This window comes from Lynx rufus, unplaced genomic scaffold, assembly GCF_022079265.1.
Source record: "Lynx rufus isolate CCGP_SWC_20201006 ecotype Redwood Valley unplaced genomic scaffold, mLynRuf1.p SCAF_18, whole genome shotgun sequence".
NCBI lineage: Eukaryota > Metazoa > Chordata > Mammalia > Carnivora > Felidae > Lynx > Lynx rufus.
In genome coordinates this window covers 34805409-34829343 of record NW_025814832.1, presented here as the reverse complement: position 1 = coordinate 34829343, position 23935 = coordinate 34805409, and the positions used below count along the sequence as shown (strand labels likewise).

The following is a 23935-nucleotide window of genomic DNA, read 5'->3' as shown; positions in this document are numbered from 1 at the left end:
GTACACTTTACTAAAGCCTTACTTACCTTATGCAAAGTGGAATGTAATCGGACTTACTGTCAGGACAATGAGTGAGGAGCTTAGAAGCACCTCTGATTCACTGTTCTCTTTTTGTCTAGAAGAACAGCTAAGAATCCTTCAAAAGCTCTTCTGCAAATGTTTGCCTGTTTTAAAACTGTTTTTATTCCATTTGGCCTCTGAAAACAGGTCACAGCCTATGTGGAAAAATCCTGCCAAATGTTTTTTACTTGATAAGTTGTTTTTTTTTTTTTTCCTCCCATGTGTTTCTTGTCCAATTACTCAGTGGGGAGTATGTAGTTATGGATGGTTGGCTAAGCATGGCACGTGGTATTTGTTTATTGTTCTTTCTGGCATTCACACACAAAAAAAATGATCAAATTCTAAAAGGAAGAAAAACCCACGGTGCTGAGTTAGTCTCTATGAGCTTTTAAGGATTGAAAATTAGACACCCAAGTCAAAAAAAGAGCAGATTAAAAAGAATAGAAGTTGGGCAGATGGAGGGTAGACGAGGGACGATCATCTCAGAAATCGGCATAATTCACATGATGAGTCTTCACCTAAAACTTAACTTTTGCACTTCAGCTAAATGGCCCCTTGTACTGACTGGTTTCCTACGTGCTAGAAAGTATGTGAATAGTAAATTTCCTTATTTACTATTGAAAGTAAACCTATGACGTATGAAGTATTACATTTACAACCATTTTACAGATTTGAAAAGTGGGGCTTAAGGGTGGAAGTTATTTGCAGATGTTCAAATACAGGCAGAGCCAACATGTGAGTCTACAGCAGGGTTTGGACCCCAGCCCCTCACTCTCAACTACCACTATGAAAATTATGCTAATCGAAATATCGAATACCTGTTTTCATAGTTTAATAGTTTAGGCAAGATGGTGGACCTTGAATGATTGAGTTACTTTTTTTTTCCAGCTGCACATAAATTGGACATTCTCAGATTGTAAATAATCCTTGTTTATCAATCCTGAAAATCTCAGTCCATGATTTTTTACTGTCATCGATACATTTCCTGGGATGTATACAGGAGTTAATAACCATTCATGAGAGACAAGGACAGAGGGGGCACCTGGGCGGCTCATTTGGTTAAGCCTCTGACTTCGGCTCAGGTCATGATCTCACAGTTTGTGAGTTCGGGCCCCCACGTCAGGCTCTGTGCTGACAGCTCAGAGCCTGGAGCCTGTTCCGGATTCTGTGTCTCCCTCCCTCTCTGCCCCTCCCCCACTCACACTGTGCCTCTCTCTCTCTCTCTCAAAAATAAACAAACATTTAAAAAAATGTAAAATAAGGACAGAGAAAACAGTGAAGCTGAGACTATCATACGCCTTCTTAGCAACTCCGTTTAAAAGATAATTTATTTCCACAGTTTTAGGGATTTTAATCTAAAATATGGTGCAGTGAAGCGTTTACAAGGTTAGGCGTCTGAGACCTACATTCCAAATCTGTCACTCATCAGCTTGGCAGGTGACATGAAATCCTTGGGTCTCTGTTCCACATGTATTATGGGGTTGGACCTTTTCTGTTCCAAACTTCTGCACTTGATACGTGCTTGGGTAGTACCTCTTTGAGCTCCCAATTCCTCCAAACTTGGATTTGCAAGCGCCCACACATCAACCCGGCCCTCTTCACACACTTCACGGATCTTTTCATCTACTTCTTTGTCTTCCTGCTCTCCTGGGGTCCTCAGCCCTACTTCTGCACTTTAGCCTTTTCAGTACGTAAACTTAACCGTTTTGCTGAAAACTCAGAGACCACAGGATACTAGCTTCCCTCTCACTGTCTCTACTGCCTGTGAACGTCCCAGAGGAAAGTGGGGCAGTCTTTGCTAAACTCAATCCCACCGCACAGTCTCTCAACCTAGTCCTATAACCTACTCTAAAATCCAGCCCCCTCTTTATTTTATGACTTCTAACATAGTTATCTTCTCTCCTCCCTCCTTTTTTAAGACACCCCTGATAATTAAAACAGGGAAATATTTTCCACTGCCTCCTTTCTTAAGCTACCTAATCAAATAAACTTCATAAACTAGCTCATCTCACATTCACTGCCCAAATCCCCATGATATTAGTTTCTCGGGGCGCTGTGACAAGGTATCACAAACTGGGTGCGTTAAAACAACAGAAATTTATTCTTTCACAGTTCCAGAGGCTGGACATCTGAAATCAGGTGTCGTCTTCCTAGCTCCTGGTGGTTCCCTTGGCTTTGCTATTTAACACCTTCCCTGACTCCATTATCGCGTGGGGTTTCCTGTGTCTGTTTTGTCCCCATTTCTTACACACGGCGTCCGGTCATACTGGATTAAGTGCCCACCCTACTCCATCATGATATTAATTACACCCTCAAAGACTCTATTTTCCAAATGCAATCATATTCACAGGGGTTGGGACTTCAACGCATCTTTTGGAGGCATACAATTTAACCCATAACAACCACGTATGCGATACACAGTCAGCCCCTCAATGTTTACATCTCATGGCCATTCTACGGTTTTCCTTGCCACCTATTCATTCCCACGAAACAGCTCTCAAATCAGCTCTTGCCAATGGCTTCTGACATCTTGACATCATTATATTCAATAACAATCTCTCATTTTTTTTTTTTTTTTTTTTTTTTAGCTTTTCTGCAGCATTTGACACTGTTGACTCTGTGCTAGGAACTCTGTGAGACAATGTACTGTTTTCTTCGCTGACTGCTCTTTTTCCAACAGTCCCCAATATATTTCTGTCCCTTGGCACTTTGTACTTCAAGTTTTGGCCTTTCCTTTAATAAACATATCCACCCTTTCAGCCTTATCTTAGATCTATGTTTCTACCCATGACCTCCTTGTACTTGATGTATTTCATTTCAACGTGTCAAAACTCAAGTCTATCTATTTATCTTCCTAACATACTTGGCTCCCTTGATCTTCTCATCTCTCACTAGATACACAGTCCAGAATTTTAACATTTGTTGTGGTATCTCTCTCACTCCTTCCCCATCAGTATCAATTTAATCACCCAGCCCTACTGGCACTTAGGGGCTTATGTATATCTCTAGGAAGGGCATTATTTTTGTCTTGAATTTAGTTCTTTTCCTGAACTGTAGAGCTGGAGAGATGAACTGGCTGTCTTCTCAGATTCATCTTTTATGGTTACACCAAAAGCTAGCTTCTTGAATTGTCTTCTTTTGTGGGTTGGTCAATGTTTAGGTTTTTAATTTCCATTGTGCATCCCAGGGTTATTTCTTGCATAAGGAATAGTCATTCAAATTTCTTTAGAAAAGTACCTATATTTTTAAAAATTCATTTCCCTTCTCTCTTGTTCCTTAATATGGATTATATGACTTGTTATTGTTTGATCTTTTCTTTCTTTCCTTTTTTTTTCAATATATGAAATTTATTGTCAGATTGGTTTCCATACAACACCCACTGCTCATCCCAAAAGGTGCCCTTCTCAATACTCATCACCCACCCTCCCCTCCCTCCCACCCCCCATCAACCCTCAGTTTGTTCTCAGTTTTTAAGAGTCTCTTATGCTTTGGCTCTCTCCCACTCTAACCTCTTTTTTTTTTCCTTCCCCTCCCCCATGGGTTTCTGTTAAGTTTCTCAGGATCCACATAAGAGTGAAAACATATGGTATCTGTCTTTCTCTGTATGACTTATTTCACTTAGCATAACACTCTCCAGTTCCATCCATGTTGCTACAAAGGACCATATTTCATTCTTTCTCATTGCCATGTAGTACTCCATTGTGTATATAAACCACAATTTCTTTATCCATTCATCAGTTGATGGACATTTAGGCTCTTTCCATAATCTGGCTATTGTTGAGTGCTGCTATAAACATTGGGGTACAAGTGCCCCTATGCATCAGCACTCCTGTATCCTTTGGGTAAATTCCTAGCAGTGCTATTGCTGAGTCATAGGGTAGATCTATTTTTAATTTTTTGAGGAACCTCCACACTGTTTTCCAGAGTGGCTGCACCAATTTGCATTCCCACCAACAGTGCAAGAGGGTTCCCGTTTCTCCACATCCTCTCCAGCATCTATAGTCTCCTGATTTGTTCATTTTGGCCACTCTGACTGGCGTGAGGTGATATCTGAGTGTGGTTTTGATTTGTATTTCCCTGATGAGGAGCGACGTTGAGCATCTTTTCATGTGCCTGTTGGCCATCCGGATGTCTTCTTTAGAGAAGTGTCTATTCATGTTTTCTGCCCATTTCTTCACTGGGTTATTTGTTTTTCAGGTGTGGAGTTTGGTGAGCTCTTTATAGATTTTGGATACTAGCCCTTTGTCTGATATGTCACTTGCAAATATCTTTTCCCATTCCATTGGTTGCCTTTTAGTTTTGTTGGTTGTTTCCTTTGCTGTGCAGAAGCTTTTTATCTTCATAAGGTCCCAGTAGTTCAGTTTTGCTTTTAATTCCCTTGCCTTTGGGGATGTGTCAAGTAAGAAATTGCTACGGCTGAGGTCAGAGAGGTCTTTTCCTGCTTTCTCCTCTAGGGTTTTGATGGTTTCCTGTCTCACATTCAGGTCCTTTATCCATTTTGAGTTTATTTTTGTGAATGGTGTGAGAAAGTGGTCTAGTTTCAACCTTCTGCATGTTGCTGTCCAGTTCTCCCAGCACCATTTGTTAAAGACACTGTCTTTTTTCCATTGGATGTTCTTTCCTGCTTTGTCAAAGATGAGTTGGCCATACGTTTGTGGGTCTAGTTCTGGGGTTTCTATTCTATTCCACTGGTCTATGTGTCTGTTTTTGTGCCAATACCATGCTGTCTTGATGATTACAGCTTTGTAGTAGAGGCTAAAGTCTGGGATTGTGATGCCTCTACTTTGGTCTTCTTCTTCAAAATTACTTTGGCTATTCAGGGCCACACGCTTCCAAAATTCCATATGAATTTTAGGATTGCTTGTTCTAGTTTCGAGAAGAATGCTGGTGCAATTTTGACTGGGATTCTATTGAATGTGTAGATAGCTTTGGGTAGTATTGACATTTTGACAATATTTATTCTTCCAACCCATGAGCACGGAATGTTTTTCCATTTCTTTATATCTTCTTCAATTTCCTTCATAAGCTTTCTATAGTTTTCAACATACAGATCTTTTACATCTTTGGTTAGATTTATCCCCAGGTATTTTATGCTTCTTGGTGCAATTGTGAACGGGATCAGTTTCTTTATTTGTCTTTCCGTTGCTTCATTATTAGTGTATAAGAATGCAACTGATTTCTGTCCATTGATTTTGTATCCTGCAACTTTGCTAAATTCGTGTATCAGTTCTAGCAGACTTTTGGTGGAGTCTATTGGATTTTCCATGTATAATATCATGTCATCTGCAAAAAGTGAAAGCTTAACTTCATCTTTGCCAATTTTGATGCCTTTGATTTCCTTTTGTTGTCTGATTGCTGATGCTAGCACTTCCAACACTATGTTAAACAACAGCGGTGAGAGTGGACATCCCTGTCGTGTTCCTGATCTCAGGGAAAAAGCTCTCAGTTTTTCCCCATTGAGGATCATGTTAGCTGTGGGCTTTTCATAAATGGCTTTTATGATCTTTAAATATGTTCCTTCTATCCCGACTTTCTTGAGGGTTTTTATTAAGAAAGTTGTTGAATTTTGTCAAATGCCTTTTCTGCATTGATTGACAGGATCATATGGTTCTTATCTTTTCTTTTCTTAATGTGATGTATCACGTTGATTGATTTGTGAATGTTGAACCAGCCCTGCATCCCAGGAATGAATCCCACTTGATCATGGTGAATAATTCTTTTTATATGCTGTTGAATTCGATTTGCTAGTATCTTATTGAGAATTTTTGCATCCATATTCATCAGGGATATTGGCCTGTAGTTCTCTTTTTTTACTGGGTCTCTGGTTTAGGAATCAAAGTAATACTGGCTTCATAGAATGAGTCTGGAAGTTTTCCTTCCCTTTCTATTTTTTGGAATAGCTTGAGAAGGATAGGTATTACCTCTGCTTTAAACGTCTGGTAGAACTCCCCTGGGAAGCCATCTGGTCCTGGACTCTTATTTGTTGGGAGATTTTTGATAACTGATTCAATTTCTTCGCTGGTTATGGGTCTGTTCAAGCTTTCTACTTCCTCCTGATTGAGTTTTGGAAGAGTGTGGGTGTTTAGGAATTTGTCCATTTCTTCCAGGTTGTCCAGTTTGTTGGCATATAATTTTTCATAGTATTCCCTGGTAATTGCTTGTATCTCTGAGGGATTGGTTGTAATAATTCCATTTTCATTCATGATTTTATCTATTTGGGTCATCTCCCTTTTCTTTTTGAGAAGCCTGGCTAGAGGTTTGTCAATTTTGTTTATTTTTTCAAAAAACCAACTCTTGGTTTTGTTGATCTGCTCTACAGTTTTTTTAGATTCTATATTGTTTATTTCTGCTCTGATCTTTATTACTTCTCTTCTTCTGCTGGGTTTAGGCTGTCTTTGCTGTACTGCTTCTATTTCCTTTAGGTGTGCTGTTTTTGTATTTTTGCTGATTTTGTATTTGGGATTTTTCTTGTTTCTTGAGATAGGCCTGGATTGCAATGTATTTTCCTCTCAGGACTGCCTTCGCTGCATCCCAAAGCGTTTGGATTGTTGTATTTTCGTTTTCGTTTGTTTCCATATATTTTTTAATTTCTTCTCTAATTGCCTGGTTGACCCACTCTTCTTTAGTATTTAACCTCCATGCTTTTGGAGGTTTTCCAGACTTTTTCCTGTGGTTGATTTCAAGCTTCATAGCATTGTGGTCTGAAAGTATGCATGGTATAATTTCAATTCTTGTAAACTTATGAAGGGCTGTTTTGTGACCCAGTATATGATCTATCTTGGAGAATGTTCCATGTGCACTCGAGAAGAAAGTATATTCTGTTGCTTTGGGATGCAGAGTTCTAAATATATCTGTCAAGTCCATCTGATCCAATGTATCATTCAGGGCCCTTGTTTCTTTATTGACCGTGTGTCTAGATGATCTATCCATTTCTGTAAGTGGGGTGTTAAAGTCCCCTGCAATTACCACATTCTTATCAATAAGGTTGCTTATGTTTATGAGTAATTGTTTTATATATTTGGGGGCTCTGGTATTCGGCGCATAGACATTTATAATTGTTAGATCTTCCTGATGGGTAGGCCCTGTAATTATTATATAATGCCCTTCTTCATCTCTTGTTATAGCCTTTAATTTAAAGTCTAGTTTGTCTGATATAAATATGGCTACTCCAGCTTTCTTTTGACTTCCAGTGGCATGATAAATAGTTCTCCATCCCCTCACTCTCAATCTGAAGGTGTCCTCAGGTCTAAAATGAGTCTCTTGTAGAAAGCAAATAGATGGGTCTTGTTTTTTAATCCATTCTGATACCCTATGTCATTTGGTTGGTGCATTTAGTCCATTTACATTCAGTGTTATTATAGAAAGATACGGGTTTAGAGTCATTGTGATGTCTGTAGGTTTCATGCCTGTAGCGATGTCTCTGGTACTTTGTCTCACAGGATCCCCCTTAGGATCTCTTGTAGGGCTGGTTTAGTGGTGACGAATTCCTTCAGTTTTTGTTTGTTTGGGAAGACCTTTATCTCTCCTTCTATTCTAAGTGACAGACTTGCTGGATAAAGGATTCTCGGCTGCATATTTTTTTTCTGTTCATCACATTGAAGATCTCCTGCCATTCCTTTCTGGCCTGCCAAGTTTCAGTAGAGAGATTGGTCACGAGTCTTATAGGTCTCCCTTTATATGTTAGAGCACGTTTATCCCTAGCTGCTTTCAGAATTTTCTCTTTATCCTTGTATTTTGCCAGTTTCACTATGATATGTCATGCAGAAGATCGATTCAAGTTATGTATGGAGGGAGTTCTCTGTGCCTCTTGGATTTCTATGCCTTTTTCCTTCCCCAGATCAGGGAAGTTCTCAGCTATTATTTCTTCAAGTACACCTTCAGCACCTTTCCCTCTCTCTTCCTCCTCTGGAATACCAAGTATGCGTAGATTATTTCTCTTTAGTGCATCACTTAGTTCTCTAATTTTCCCCTCATACTCCTGGATTTTTTTTATCTCTCTTTTTCTCAGCTTCTTCTTTTTCCATAATTTTATCTTCTAGTTCACCTATTCTCTCCTCTGCCTCTTCAATCCGAGCCGTGATCGTCTCCATTTTATTTTGCAGCTCATTAATAGCATTTTTTAGCTCCTCCTGGCTGTTCCTTAGTCCCTTGATCTCTGTAGCAACAGATTCTCTGCTGTGCTTTACACTGTTTTCAAGCCCAGAGATTAATTTTATGACTATTATTCTAAATTCACTTTCTGTTATATTGTTTAAATTGTTTTTGATCAGTTCGTTAGCTGTCGTTATTTCCTGGAGGTTTTTTTGAGGGGAATTCTTCCATTTCATCATTTTGGATAGTCCCTGGAGTGGTGCGGAACTGCGGGGCACTTCCCCTGTGCTGTCTTGAATAACTTGCGTTGGTGGGCGGGGTCGCAGTCAGATCTGATGTCTGCCCCCAACCTACCGCTGGGGCCACAGTCAGACTGGTGTGTGCCTTCTCTTCCCCTCTCCTAGGGGCGGGATTCACTGTGGGGTGGCGTGGCCCGTCTGGGCTACTTGCACACTGCCAGGCTTGTGGTGCTGGGGATCTGGCGTATTAGCTGGAGTGGGTCGGCAAGATGCACAGGGGCGGGAGGGGCAGGCTCAGCTCACTTTTCCTTCAGAGATCCGCTTCGGGAGGGGCCCTGCGGCACCAGGAGGGAGTCAGACTCGCCACCGGAGGGATGGATCCACAGAAGCACAGCGTTGGGTGTTTGCGCGGTGCGAGCAAGTTCCCTGGCAGGAACCGGTTTCCTTTGGGATCTTGGCTGGGGGATGGGCGAGGGAGATAGCGCTGGCGAGCGCCTTTGTTTCCCGCCAAGCTGCGCTCTGTCGTCTGGGGCTCAACAACTCTCCCTCCCGTTGTCCTCCAGCCCTCCCGTTCTCCGAGCAGAGCTGTTAGCTTATAACTTTCCAGATGTTAAGTCCCGCTAACTGTCAGAACACACTCCATCCAGCCCCTCCGCTTTTGCCAGCCAGACTCGGGGGCTCTGCTTGGCCAGCGGGCCGCCCCTCCACCCCGGCTCCCTCCCGCCAGTCCGTGGAGCGCTCACCGCCTCTCTGCCCTTCCTACCCTCTTCCGTGGGCCTCTCGTCTGCGCTTGGCTCCCGAGACTCCGTTCTTCTAGTCTTCTGGTGGTTTTCTGGGTTATTTAGGCAGGTGTAGGTGGAATCTAAGTGATCAGCAGGACGCGCGGTGAGCCCAGCATCCTCCTACGCCACCATCTTCCCCCCATCTTGTTTGATCTTTTCAAAAAGAACAGCTTTAGTTTTAATGATCGAAACTGTTATTTTATTTTCACTCATTGTTTTTACCTTCATCATTATTATCTCCTCTACTTTATTACGAAATATCTTAAACATATAGGATAACACAGCAGAATGTAACAAAACCCCAGATACATATCTATGTTCCTCAAACTTAAAAAGTTAGTATTTTGTCACATTTGGTTTACTTGATTGATTGATTGATTGTTTTTTAAGTTTATTTATTTATTTTTGAGGGGGGAGGAGCAGAGAGAGATGGAGAGAGAGAGAATCAATCCCAAGCAGGCTCCACGCTGTCAGTACAGAGTCCAACAAGGGGCCGATTCCACGAACTGTGAAATCACGACCGGAGCCAAAATCAAGAGGCAGGCACTTAACTGACTAAGCCATCCAGGCGCTCCTATTTATTTATTTTTTACAACAAAATAAAAAATAAAACTGTTTAAGTTAAAGAAAAAAAATTACATGTACATTTAAAGTATCCTTTGTAAAAAAAAAAAAAAAAAAAGTGTCCTTTGTAAACTCCCTAATCTTAATCTGTTCCTTCAGCCCAGCACATATTTTCCCACTCATTTTTGCTTTATGAGTTATATATGAATTTATAAACAGAATATGCCATTATTTTATGGGTGTTTAAATTACAAAAATAATATAATGCTGTATACGTCATTCCACAACTTGCCTTTTTACTTGATTTTACTTTTATTTTATATGTCCATGTCGATCCATGATGATCTAATTAATTTTTTAAATTTTTAAAAAAAATGAATAAAATACAATAATTTAAAACTTACCTAGTGGGGCACCTGGGTGGCTCAGTTGGTTAAGTATCCGACTCTTGATTTCAGCTCAGATCATGATCTCACGGTTTGTGAGTTCAAAGCCCCACATCAGGTTCTGTGCTGACAGCATAGAGCCTGCTTGGGATTCTCTCTCTCTCTCTCTCTCTCTCTCTGCCCCTCCTACTCATGCTTGTGTGCTCTCTCTTTCTGTCTCACTCTCTTAAAAATAAACATTAAAAATTTTTTCAAATAAAACTTACCTATTGTTGGTCATTGAGGCTGCATAGTTTTTCATTCTTATAAACAGGGTATTGTGACTTCCTGGCACCTGCCTCCTTCTGTGATGGTCAACAGAGTACAGAGAGCACATCCCAGAGAGTGCATTAATGTGAAGTAAGAAAATATTAGAACTTGTTTGCATTTATTTTTCACCAAAAATATTGACTTACTAATATTTGATATATGGATTGAAAATGGTGCTTTTAATCAGTATACCTATAAATCGGAAATGTCTCGTGGAGCCTACACGAAGTTTCTGAAATATGAGGGGAAGCCCTACAAGGCTGAGGCATTGATGGTGATCCATTTATCTATTCATTTCTCAGCATTTGAATCACATAAGGTTGGGCGATTACATACCTTTACACATTATACTATCTCAGTTTAGCCTCAACATGACTTAAAAGGATTTCTGCAAAAACAAAACAAAAAGCCATAAAACGTGTATTGCAAAAATTTTTAATAATGCACAAACAGGTGAAAAATAGGAACATTGCACTTCAAGTATGAGTTTCTTAGATACCACATTACAAGGTAGAAAGTGTGACCACATATTTGTAATTGACAAGAACGATTTCATCTTTATCTAAACCTATGGAGTTTGTAGTTTATTGTTGTGAACATTTTAATAATATTAACCCAATAAAACAGGTACACAGTGTTGATAGTTTAAAAAATTAAATTTACAGCGCGCCTGGGTGGCTCCGCTGGTTAAGCATCTGCCTTCAGCTCAGGTCATCATCTCACAGTTTGTGAGTTCGAGCCTCGCATCGGGCTCTCTGCTGTCAGCACAGAGCCTGCTTCAGATGCTCCTTCCCCCTCTCTCTGCCCCTGCCCCACTCACTCTCTCTCTCTCTCTCTTAAAAATAAACTTAAAACGTTTTTTTAAAAGGCTTTAAAAAATTAAATTTAAACACATACATTAAGAGCGCATGATACAAAATCATTTTACTAATAGAGTATAAGGTCCTGAGGGCACCTGGCTGTTTCAGCTGGTAGAGCATCAGACTCTTGATCCAAGGATTGTGAGTTCAAGCCCCACATTGGGCATGGGCCTACTTAAGAAAAAAAAAGAAGTAAAATCCTCAGATGTAGGAACGCTGCTCTGGATGTGGGATTTCTTGGTCATGACGTGTGTACAGCTTTATCTTTATTCATATCATCAACCTGACATCCAAAAGTTTTTAAATACAGCTTTTAACCGACACCATATGAAAGTTCCCATTTCCCTAACTCCTCGAACACCTTCCACTAGATGAATTATTAAAATTTTGAAAAATCGTATGTGAAATAATTGTTGGTTTGCAAACTCAAGAGCTTCCCAGGTGAAATTTGAAACTGGTGTGGTGGACAGAAGGAAGGCAAGGAGAGACTGAAGACAGAGGCAGGCCACTCCAGATGGGCAGGAGGCAGTATTAAGAAGAGAGCTTACTTACCAGGCTTGTTCTGGGCGCCTCAAGACCAGATCTCTGAACCCGCTACCAGAATCTTGAACGTTCATATAGAGGCCTTAACGAGGTTCTGACGTGGACACCCTCCAGAGGGTCTCAACATATAGCTTTCTCAAGGCTGCATCCTTGAAGACTGCTCGGGCAGGGGGGCAGCTGATGGAACATACAAAGTTTGGGGAGGAACATACAAAGGACAGAGGAGGGTGTGCAGAGCCTCTGATTGCCTGAGGCCAGCCAGCAGGTCAACTGGTCATCACATCCTTCCGATGACCTCCTCCACCAAGAATATCTGATTTTTGCATTTGTAGCTTAATTTTAAGAGAAAGAACTTCTTCATCATGTTGAGTTCCCCCCTCCCCAACATGATGAAACTGTTTATCTGGGTCCCTTCTACATCCTTCAGTAAAATGTGTATGTTTTACCTTAAATGTCTTTCATGTCTTTTGTAAAAATTTTTTTTTTTTTTGGCCATAGCATAGAATTTCCATTACTAACTTAATAGGATCTATTTTTAAATATATTTTCTACTTAATTGTTGCTTGTGTATAGAAGCACTATAAATTTTTTATGTTAATTTGAACTTCACTGAACTATTATTTATTCTAACTATAAATTTAAAAAATTTTCTAAACAACACATTTATCTGCTACTAATGAGTTTTACAATATCGGTTTTGTAACCATCTTTACAACTCTCTGAAGTTGAATTCCTGGCATAAAACCCACTTGTTTCTAATGTAAGCTCATCCTCTGACTGTTCTCTTTTATAGCACCCTGCTTCTTTTTCTGGTGCTGAATTAAGTCTTGTAGCTCGTATTTCCTTCTACAGTCTCCCTTTCCTCCAAATTGCCTTTTGTCCTGTTTGGCCGTTAATTTTAAAAGCACACAGCTAAGCTACACTCAGACTCCTGGCCTACAGACACTGTGAGTCGTTGAATGTATGACATTTTAAGATGCTAAGTTTTGGGGTGATTTGTTACACGGCAATAGATAACCAATACAACCCATCTATTTCTCTGTTATCTTCTAATATACTAGAATCCCTTTTAAGTCAAGACTTTATTGTTTACCTTGGATCCACACTCCTAACCTAGTTTTTGGGCCAACGCAGGAATTTAAAAAGAAGTGAAGATGTTGACTTTAATCACTGACCACTAAGTGTGTGGCTGAATATCAGGGCAGTCCGGGGGCATTCTGCTATGTAGCAGCCTCCTTCTCCCAACATAACACACGTCTCAGAATGTAAAACTCCTTTGCCACAAGAAGTCAATCTTCTAATGATGCACTCTTCACCGATTCGTCTTTTCTAGTGTAAATGACTAAATAGCTTTAGAGTGGAAATCAGGTAGGGTTAATTTTCAGAAGCCCCTCAGGGAAAGGCGCCCAACCCTCCAAAGTCTGTTCCTGAACTGCCTCCTTCCTTAGACCACTCACAACTTTTGTGCAGACCCCTCAGGCTTCACTGAGTTCAGGATCTTCTCAAATCAGGTGATTCTGATACCCATTTAAGTTTGAAAAACCAGTGTTTAGCTAAGGCAAAATCCCATGTCTCGATGCTTTTTTCACAACTGACCACTTTTGACGGGTTATCCTCCAGTGACTTGGCAGGAAGACAAGACAAATAATAAACCTTCAGTCACTACCGGCCACCTTTGGCAACACATACCCTCACATGCGTGTGGGGGTGTGTGCACATCCAGAGAGATCTACCTATTACACACATTGCCTTTACTTATTTTTGTTTATTTCTTTACTTTGAAAGAGAGAGAGAGTGGGCAAGCAGGGGAGGGACAGAGAGAGAGAGAGAGAGAGAGAGGAAGAGAATCCCAAGCAGGCTCCACACCCCGTGCTGAGCTAGATGCGGGGCTTGATCTCACGATCGTGAGATCGTGACCTGAGCCGAAATCAAGTGTCCGACACTTAACCAACTGAGCCATCCAGGTGTCCCTCTCAGACATTGCTTTTAACCAGTGCATTCAATGTAAGTGCCTTAGAGCAGAAGCCAGATCCTACAAAAGGCTTAGTGCCATTCTCTCTGAAAGGAAGACATCAGGAACACAACTTCTGAAGTCACACGGCCTGGATTCAAATCCCATCTGTGCTACTTAGAAACTCAGTGTTGTTGGGAAAATCATTTAACACCTCTGGCCTCAGATTCTCCAGCTATAAAGGGGAGGGTGAAAATAAAGATCCTTATTTCTTAGGGTTGCTGCAAGGATTAAATACAATATCCAATACCCGTGAATACACACTCAAACTTGTGCAAGTGTCAGGATCACCTGGACAGTTTGCTTAATTGCACAGATGGCTGGACCCCACTCTTGGAGTTTCTGATTCGGTAGATCTGGGATGACCCGAGAATTTGCACTGCCCAGCAGATTCTGGCATGGCTGACCAGAAAACCAGTGGTCTATAAAAAATGCATAGAACAACCGAACGGTGCCCTGCACAGCAAGCCCACAATACATGTTAGCAATTAGTAATTCTAAAGCTTAGTTCTTAACCTATCAAGTCTCTTCTAACAGCAGGAGTTGTTTTACTTTTTTTTTTAAGTTTATTTATTTATCCTGAGGGAGGGAGAGAGGGAGAGAGGGAGAAAGAGAGAGCGAGAGAGAGAGAGAGAGAGAGAACATGAGTGGGGGAGGGGTAGAGAGAGAGGGAGAGAGAGAGGGAGGGAGAGAATCCCAAGCAGGACCTGCCACCAGCACAGACACTGATGTGGGGCTGGAACCCACGAACCATGAGATCATGACCTGAGCCGAAATCAAGAGTCAGACGCTTAACCGACTGAGCCACCCAGATGCCCTAGGAGTTGTTTGACTTTTAAAATACTCCTATAAAATGACACTTTAGTCTTGACTCATGTTGATGCTTTCTCCCACCTGAGAATCATCATTGAAATTCTTAATTGTTTATATGGGGGAAAAATAAGCTTAATTTTTTCAAATAGGTGACTATCGTGAATTTTACTATTTGAAACAAAGTAAGAGGTAAAAATCAGATTAGAGGCTGGGTATCTTTATTAACAATGACACCCCCAAACACCTTTTCTGGCAGTTTCTTTTTACCATCTCTGCCCATCTCCCTCCCAATTATCCATAACATCTACTTCCAAGAGAAGAGATAACATAGGATTCCTTGTCCACCTTGTGGAGAGTACCTGAAAAACTTCGTATTTTGTGGCTCCTTAAAAGGAACAAAAGGAGGGATTTTACAATCCAGCCTCAGTCTCTGTCTAGCACACACTTCCTGTCCTTTCTAACCTTTGGTTGCTCTGCCTTCTTCCATTTGACGAATGGCCAGGACTGTCCTCTAGCTCACCTTTCACTTCTTGTTCTTTGTTCAGACATCTTGAGTCCTGCGGTCTCCTCACTATTTCCCAAATGAACCAGCACAGGGATGACCACTGGCCTCAGTAGAGTTCAGCCTCAGACTTCCCAGTGCCTTGCTGGCTCCAACCTGTACTCTCCTTTGGCCATTGCACTGGGTCTGGGGAAACTCCCCTTCGGCACAGCCCCCTGCTGCCATCTGGCGGCCAGAGGGGTTCAGCAGTTCAGGATTTCGCAGCTTGTTTTGTGCTGTTCTCAGCAGGCACACCTGGCGGGATTGGAAACTGTGTTCCATGGCCTCTGGAGGGAGGGAGTGGGTGGGGGTGGGGGTGGGGGACTGGACCTGAATTGTAAAGTTTGAGATAAAATGGTTTTGAATTAAAAACACCCTCAGCATTGCCACATTTCCAACGTGAGATTCATTCTTCCCCAGCTCAGAGCTCTGCGTTTAAATTGTTACCTAAATTCACTTTCCGTTAGACTAAAATGACCAAGAAACTTTCGGTGGCTTTTTATACAACTCAGTTCTCATCTTTTTTCTCTCAGTGGTCTGCTGGATAGGCTTTTTATCTTCAACTGTACGAGGGTCAAGACCAGACCCTGGGTTTGCATCTTATATATACAACATATAACAATATATATGATTCTAATGGCCATAAGTCAAATAGAACTTTAACAGTTCTAACCTTGTAGTTCAAAATGTAAGCAAAGCTATACTGACATGAGGATCTGCCATTCTGTCTTCATAGATTTCTATGTTCACCTAATATTCATAATGTAGGCCTGAAAATAGGGATGGCCCCCTAAAATAAAGTCCTAAACTGGGGACTTATTAAGAAGTAGGCTAAGAATAGCAGATAAACACCTTGACACGTACTAAGAAAAATCACAAAATAATCAAAATCAAAGATTAACTCAAAATAGCACGGAGTGAAAACTTCATATATGCACAAAGACCTTAAGAATAAGTCTGCAGATAGTGTATCAAATTCTGAATGCTTATTTCACTTTTTACTTATTTTTGAGAGAGAGTGCGAGTGAGCGAGGGGCAGAGAGAGAGGGAGAGTGAGAATCAACCCCACCAACACCTTGAATGTGGACTTGTGGCCTCCAGAACTGTTGAGAATAAATTTCCGTTGTTTTAAACATCTCAATTTGTGGCACTTTGTCATGGTAGCCTTAGGAAACAAATACTACACGTTAGAATAGTTCTTATCCAAGCCAAGGAAATGTGTGAGTTATGCCAGCTCTATTTCAATTATATATTCAGAGACTAGAGACATCAACACCAGACGGACCTACAGATTAGTAGACTATGAACTGGATCTAGGCCAGGATTTTATTGATTACTTGGCCCTCCAGTGCCTCCCAACTATGCCACAGGTGCCGTGATGCTTTGGGTCTCTGTGTCAACTTCTATCCTGTGGCCAATACACCTTAAAATATTTGAGCACTCCCCCTTTTCCAGTGTAGTTACCTGGATTAATGGCCACAGATCCCTCTGGAGATCTAGGGGGATAGATACCATGTACACTTGCCATGATATTGCCACCTGGGTGCCCAGTAGTGTCGTGACTGCTGGCCGACCATCAGCTCCCAGGACAGCCTCCACTAACTTCAGAACAACGTTGGTGTGCCCCTCACCAGCACATTCCCTGTTGCTTTCAGTTTCACCCTCTGCCATGTTCTTCAGTCTCGTAAACCTACTCAAGCATGTCCAGTTTTCTGAATCTTTTCACTCCTTTTCCATCACGTCCCATGGCTTAACATTTAAATGTGACATCGTATGGGCCACTGCTTTTTTTTAACGTTTCTAGGAGCTATCTTAGCAGCATGTTCACCCCGCCTGGGGTTCTTGCCAGGGAGTCAAAAACTTTGCATGCCCCAACAGTGCTCTCAAGTAGTCTTTCTTATCTAACTTTACATTCAGCACCACTCCATCAAGTATCCTCAGAATCCAATCCAACATACGCTCTCCTAGCTCCTGTGGGTTACGTGGCCAAGTACTATGGCTCCCGTGTGGCACTGCCCCTTTCTCCTCTCAGCAAGCCCAGCACAATCTGGCCAAGTAATTTTATGACTTAACCTTGTCGGTTGTAGTCAACAAAAAGAAAATATCAACTACATAATAATTACACAGGAAGAATAGTTTGGTGAAAAAACATTACTAGCCAATACATAAACAAGAGAATTAGCATTCAGTATCTTCTCTTACAACTATGTGAAAGACTTCATATTAATAGGTAAGAATTGGATAAACGGATCCAAAATAATGATGTCATCCTGTTAGTAAAGAACCACAAACCAAAAGGGAAAATAAAATGGCAACCCGAGTGAGGGATTCATTTAGCTAGTCTCTGAGAAGGGCACAGTACAGTCACAACATGGAACTTGAAAAATCCTATTATGAATTTCAGAGAAAACTAACGATAAAACTTAAGTGACATCTTATCTTAGAGAAAAATATTGGGTTGCAAAAACCTGAAACTTAGGGCACAGTTGAAAACTCAAGGTCAAAGCCTGAACATAAACAAAGGGCCACCTGGCCAGTTGCCGGCTTACTCTTTGAAGGTAGATCCAGATTTTATGCTCATACTAGCATTTAGTTGACTTCTAAATGGATAGCCCGTTATCCGTTCCAATCATTAAATGAGTAACCTAACCAGCATCCACATCTTAATTTCAAGTTATCAAGAGGTGAACTTTGGTGCCCTGAGACAGCCCTTTTATTGGTAAATGTGTAACCCTGGGCAGACACGTGTAGAGATGGTGGAACAAAAAATTACAAGTTATTGTGTTGATACTTTTTGGAATCCTGCATTTATTTATGTACGTGGGGGAACAAACCTAATCATGTGGTTTTGTGTATAGTGTCCATTTTTAAGATGCTTGAAATTAAGTTTATTTGCTTAATTTTAAAAAAGGTGATTAATTCGATTTGCAAGCTTAGGTTCTTGGGAAGAAGTTGTCCATTACATTTAAAATCTTGTCTGTGTTTGGGAGAACCAAAGTTATTCAAAAATTCTTAGGAAACTGATAAATATATAAGCAGTGTCAAGTATGTGGGAATAACTCAGTCTGTTCAATGTAATAAAACATAAATGAAAGTGATTGCCTTGTATTTTTACAAAATAGGTTTGAGACAAAAAGATCTACAAGAATACCTAGTTTACACTTAAAATATGAATGTGAACTGAGGCGCCTGGGTGGTTCAATTGGTTAAGCGTCCAACTCTTAATCTCAGCTCAGGTCATGATCTCAAGGTTTTGTGAGTTCGAGCCTGTCAGGCTCTGTACCAACAGCACAGAGCCTGCTTGGGATTCTCTCTTCCTCTCTCTCTCTCTCTGCCCCTCCCCAGCTCACATACACACTCTCTCTCAAACATTAAAAAAATATATGAATGTGAATTAAAACACAAGTAACTGTCAATCTTCCTTCTGTACTTGAAAACTCCCAACAGATACTAAAAAAATAATTACTAACAACTTTAGTGCCAGTTTTTTTCCTTCATTTTTAATGAGTCGCTCATTCATTTATCAACACTAAATGACAAAAAATCCATTTTAGTATACAAAATGAAAGGTTATCTTAAATTTTCAGTTCTTAAAGCTTATTATTGATAGTATTTATTTTTCTTAAAGAGTAGCACTGAGAATTACATATATCACATCATGAATAAAAAATAAGTAAACTTTTACCTTATAAGAATAGCTGATATAAAAATTATTCACCTGAGAATAAATTCTTTCATTGTATGTAACACGTTCTTTCAGGAGAGAAAATGAAAAGTTGGTATTAGCAACATTAAAAATACATTAAGGATAAGCATTCCTATTTTGCAAAAATTAATGCCTACTTAGGTATTATATGAAAATACAGTATAGTTTCATCAAATTCATAGTACAATCAGAATAAAATGTATGACCAACAGAACAACAATAAAAACAAGGACAACACTGACCCTTAGTAGACTTAATTGTGCTCCGATGAAAGTGTTAGTACCACTAGCAAAGCATTTGTGCTATTATATTATATGGGTATTGATCTTCCTCTACTGGACTGTATGACCTTACAGGGCCAAAATGGATGGTCATCCTTGTATCCAAAGAACCCACTGGCTTGAAAGACAGTCACTAAAATGTCTGTTGAATTAAATTACTCTAAAAATATTTTAATGATTAAAATTTAAGTACTGACTTAAGGCAGTTTGTGCCCATTTAAAAGAAAAATGTTAAAGAAAACCTACGGCTTTTGTTGTTCTTTACTGAAAACTGGAAAAAAAAAAATCAAGAGCCCACAAAGTGAAACATAAAATACACTCATTGTAATGTTTTCACTGCTACCATCTGTTTAGTCCCTAACAGCTGCACACAGAGGTTTGCCTTATTAGTCGGTAAACAGAGTCACTCAGTGAAGTCCAGGGTTTACTTTAACATTTTATTGTAGATGGAAAGTATAAACTAGGTGATGCTGTTTTACCCAAATTTTGCCTAATGTATGTATTTATGCGCATGTGTTATTGGTATAGGAAAAAAATTTAGATCAGTAATTTAAGAGTGTTCAAAAACACAAACGGTACACTAGAAAGAAAAACAGACTTCCTATTTAACTTTCTGTCTCCTTTTCTTCACCCCACTTGCCCTGGCTTTCCTAAATATTAGTTAAATTCTACTTCTGGAATTTAAATAAAAACTTTAAAAAAATTATACTTTTGAATAGGGAAGATTTTACTACTGTGAAAAAGGGAAAACACTCCTACAAATAATTTAATTCATAACCAAAATATATTCACTCTGTGTAAAAAGTAAAAAATTAATTCGTGTCTTTTTGAGAAAATGCTTACAAGCGCACAACAGTAAAGTAACCCAACAAACGTAACAGATAAGAACTTGATTACAACTACTCAGCATAACCTCACCTCTCATTTTCCTTTCCATCAGTCACATATTCACAGATGCGAAGCAAACGTGACGAAATCAGTGTGCAGAAGGAGGTAATGCTCTATGTTGGCCACACTCCTTAAAATTACACACTTTCCTCAGTAGGGTCAGGTTCCAAGAAACTACCTTTTCAGTGACTGTCCTGGCAAACTGCAGATTGTTCTGTCTCTTGCATGGAGTTGAAGTGCTCCAGGCAACACGTAGCTACAAAAACATACCCCAAATAAAGAAGACCCTGGGTATTTATATCAACACTAGATACGAAAGGTATCTCCCCAAATTTACGGCACCATTTAGCGATGACTTGCTGAGAAAATGAAACGTGCTATTTATTATCCACAAAAATAAAGATCTTCTTTCCAATGTGTGTTGAGCTGTATTCATCATGCAGGACTAAAGTTCAGTAAAAGTTACAACTTTTACTAAAGATGCAAAAGTGAGATCCTCAGGTGAAGAATCCAAACGCTTGGTATTATGAGGCAAGTGGCTGTCAGTTCCTGATAGAACATTAGAAGCTGGTGCCAACTAAATCTTACGCGGAGAGATAACTTCATCGTGGGTTGTAAAATCCAAGCAGAGATCGTGAGACAGCCCATTGAGATCAGCGACAAGACCTCAGAGATAGCTTGAAACGCAGGCATCTTTAGGAATGTGTACAGCCAAACAGTAGGTAAAGTATCAGTCACGCACCTTGTGCTGAGAAAGGAACACTATTTTAAATCAGCTGCTAGAGCCTAAAACCACAGATGTCTTATGACACAGGAGTGTTAAAAGTTGATTAAGTTTACCTAAGTAAATAATTAATATTATTTCATTAAAGGGTCTGGCTATTTAAAGTAACTCAGTACCAAATTCTTCTGTCATGGCTGTTGATTTTTAAGATTCTCTGTAATGCAATAATCATACTCCCAATACATTTTTTAAATGTATTTAAGTTAATACTTTCATTCATCTGGTTGAAACAGAATATCAGCTAGTATTATTTATACTATATTATACCTAAAGTCCACACATGAGTTCTACAAGGAAGTATTTCCAAGATTATATTGACAATAACCTTACTTCAACTGATAGAGTGAAATTCTGGTTTCTCATTAAAGTAAATTATGTATAGTTTGCTTCTAATCCTTAACTTAATCCCCCAAAGTTTATTTATCTCCCACCAAAGTGGGAGAATCTGAGGTGAGGTACTAAATAAATCGATACAGATACACTTTAAAACTCTATAAAGGTTCAAATAATAAAGTTTACCAACAAAAATGATTACCCAACAAATTATTTTATTCTATAATAAAATAAAATGTGCCCTTTGAGAGAAAGCAGACCAAAAAATTTATATATGCCATGAGGGGTGCAGGGAAAGGTATGGCTGATTCTTCCAACTGTACAGATGATGTCGTTTCTAACTGGCATCAGTCCATTACATAATAAAATTCTAGACACAGCCTTCTTTTAATTACAACGAAAACCACTGGGAATTTTATTGTAAGCATTCAAATACCTGAAGCCCGATGTCTAACATCACCTAATAGAACGAGGTCTCATTTCCTTCAGATGGTGGATGAGTGCCACCTAGTGGAAGGCCCCTCTATCTGCATGGAGACTGCCTAATGTTTACTTAGCTTCCTGGGATGCCAACTTCCACTCAGTTTCTTTAGAAATTAAAAAGGAGAAGCAAGGAACTTCTGCTTTGTATCTTCTTTTTTGTAAATCATTTATGCATTAGTTTTTTACTTAGACTGGGATACTATATACTTACAGAAAAAGAGGGTATAAATTTAAAAATAAAGATAACTTACAAATAAAATTATTCTATCACTATTTCTTTAAATCATAAATTTAGAAGCACTGTTTTTTGAAAGGTAGAAAAGTAAATATCCAAGCTCACATACAGACTGCAGTTCAACAGACTTCGTGTACAAACATGCAGTTTCAATAATTTATACACAAGTTTTATTTGAAGAAAAGCGAAGCACACAACCACAGCATTTCAATTAAGGAACTCAGGAAAATCTCAAGTGCTCCCATGGTTCTTCAGTCACCATTCAGATAATACACCCTTAAACCAAAGTTAAAAATAAAGTAAACAAGAAATAAATTCAGTAAGCAGACTGAACAATACATATTCAAAATACTACTCTGTCTTCCTGTGTTCTTTCCCACCACAGTGTGCTGTTTAAAGTTCCACAACTATTATCTTCTTCCTCTTGTTCTTTAGTGAGTTCTACAAAAACCTAAATGAAAGTAAATAAATGAATATGGTATTCTGTATCACAATCATCTTAAAGAATTTTTTAATTAAATCAGAAACAGTATAAGGCTACATGCAAATACATTAACCATTCAAGATCAAGAGATATATTGGTATATTACTTAAGCAGAATAACCTCCATTAATCACCTACAGAGATGAATGCTACGAGGACTAATAGATATTTTTGATTAATATATGAAAAATAATTTATAAATATTTAAGCAATGTAACTATAGATATAGGAAATACCATCAACAACACTCATTTTCTTCACTGAAGAAAAAATATTGAGCTGTTCAAAATAAGCAGATGGAGAACCTGGAGTTTTTTGAAATTATACAGTTTAGGTCTACCGTGTAATAATTTTGTCTCTGGCTCACACGCACCCTCCCCCTCTCCAATATAAATCTAAACAATTAGATATTAGACACCTTCTTCTATAAAAGAATTTTTAAAAATTTAACTTTATAGTACCTGTTCCAGTGTTGCTTGAGAAAAGCTATATTCTTCAATGGCAAAAGTATGTTTAGCTATTAAAATATGAAAATAATATTTTACTGATTAACATTTTAAAATAAAAACGGCAGTTACTACTAAGTGGTTAACCACCCGTTTAAAAAAATTTTTTCTGTCATCAACTCATTTAAATTTGAAGCTGCCAAAATACGTTCCTTTTCTCTCTGGTCTCCTCAGGCCCCCAGCTGGCCCGCAGCCCGAAGCACCACACCCGCGAGGTGACCTGCCTCGCTCACCTGCCTCTTCTAAGCAGCTTCTCCCTCACTATGCCTTTTCTCAGGCCTGCTCTGGAGCCCTGCTCTCTGGGCGCCCTGGGAACCTTTCGTTCCCCAATTTCCATCACAGCCTGTTCTGAACTTCGCGAACTAGACTCTGGTCACTGTTCCTATGTCCATATACTTTCTAATAGTTATTTCAGATCCTCTTGCAATCTGATCTACTACCAAATTTTCTGGTTTTCTTACTCATTCCTGTCGTGGAATTCTCCCCAAGCAGTACAGAGGTGGTTTCATAGTTTATGCATTCCATAAAACAACCTGTACACGAATACCTGCCCCATCCAGGAGTTCACCTCTCTCCACTTGCTACCAGGATAGCTTCTTCCTACCAACCACTTATTTTTAAAAATGTCAAGTTTCAACAAGCTTCATTAAAGCTTTTAGGAATGTCCACATTCCTACGCTATGAATTTTCCTCTACTGTCTCCTGTTGCCACTGAAGCCTTGCTACCATTGCTACTTCTAAGGCCTGATACAAAGTGAGAATTCAGTGTTCTGGAATGAACCACTGAGTGCTAATTAAGCTAAACTTTCTCACAGATGCAATGTGAAAAACTGTAGTGATGTCAACTAAAACAGTAAAAGATTTACACTACGATATAGCTGATGTACCAAACCTCTACAGTGTTAGCATTTACCTACATCTTAAACTAATAAAGGGTTCATCTTTTTATTTACAATGGCTTCTATAATAAGCAGTCCCAATTTTCAAACTTTGTAAGTAAAATTCTTTTATGATTTGAAAGCTACCTTGCAATGTTT

At 39.5% G+C, this 23935-nt stretch overlaps 1 protein-coding gene across 1 annotated transcript in view; it reads right to left on the bottom strand.

Annotated features, from left to right (window-relative positions):
• Nucleotides 1–18657: 18657 nt before the first annotated feature.
• Nucleotides 18658–23935, bottom strand: part of ABCA5 (ATP binding cassette subfamily A member 5) — a 75789-nt gene continuing 70511 nt past the window's right edge. The window contains exons 38-39 of the mRNA XM_047081514.1: nucleotides 22854–22909; nucleotides 18658–22360 (exon numbers count right to left, since the gene is read on the bottom strand). Coding sequence (XP_046937470.1) covers nucleotides 22253–22360; nucleotides 22854–22909 — 164 coding nt within the window. The 3' untranslated portion in view covers nucleotides 18658–22252. The remainder of the gene's footprint in view (nucleotides 22361–22853; nucleotides 22910–23935) is intronic.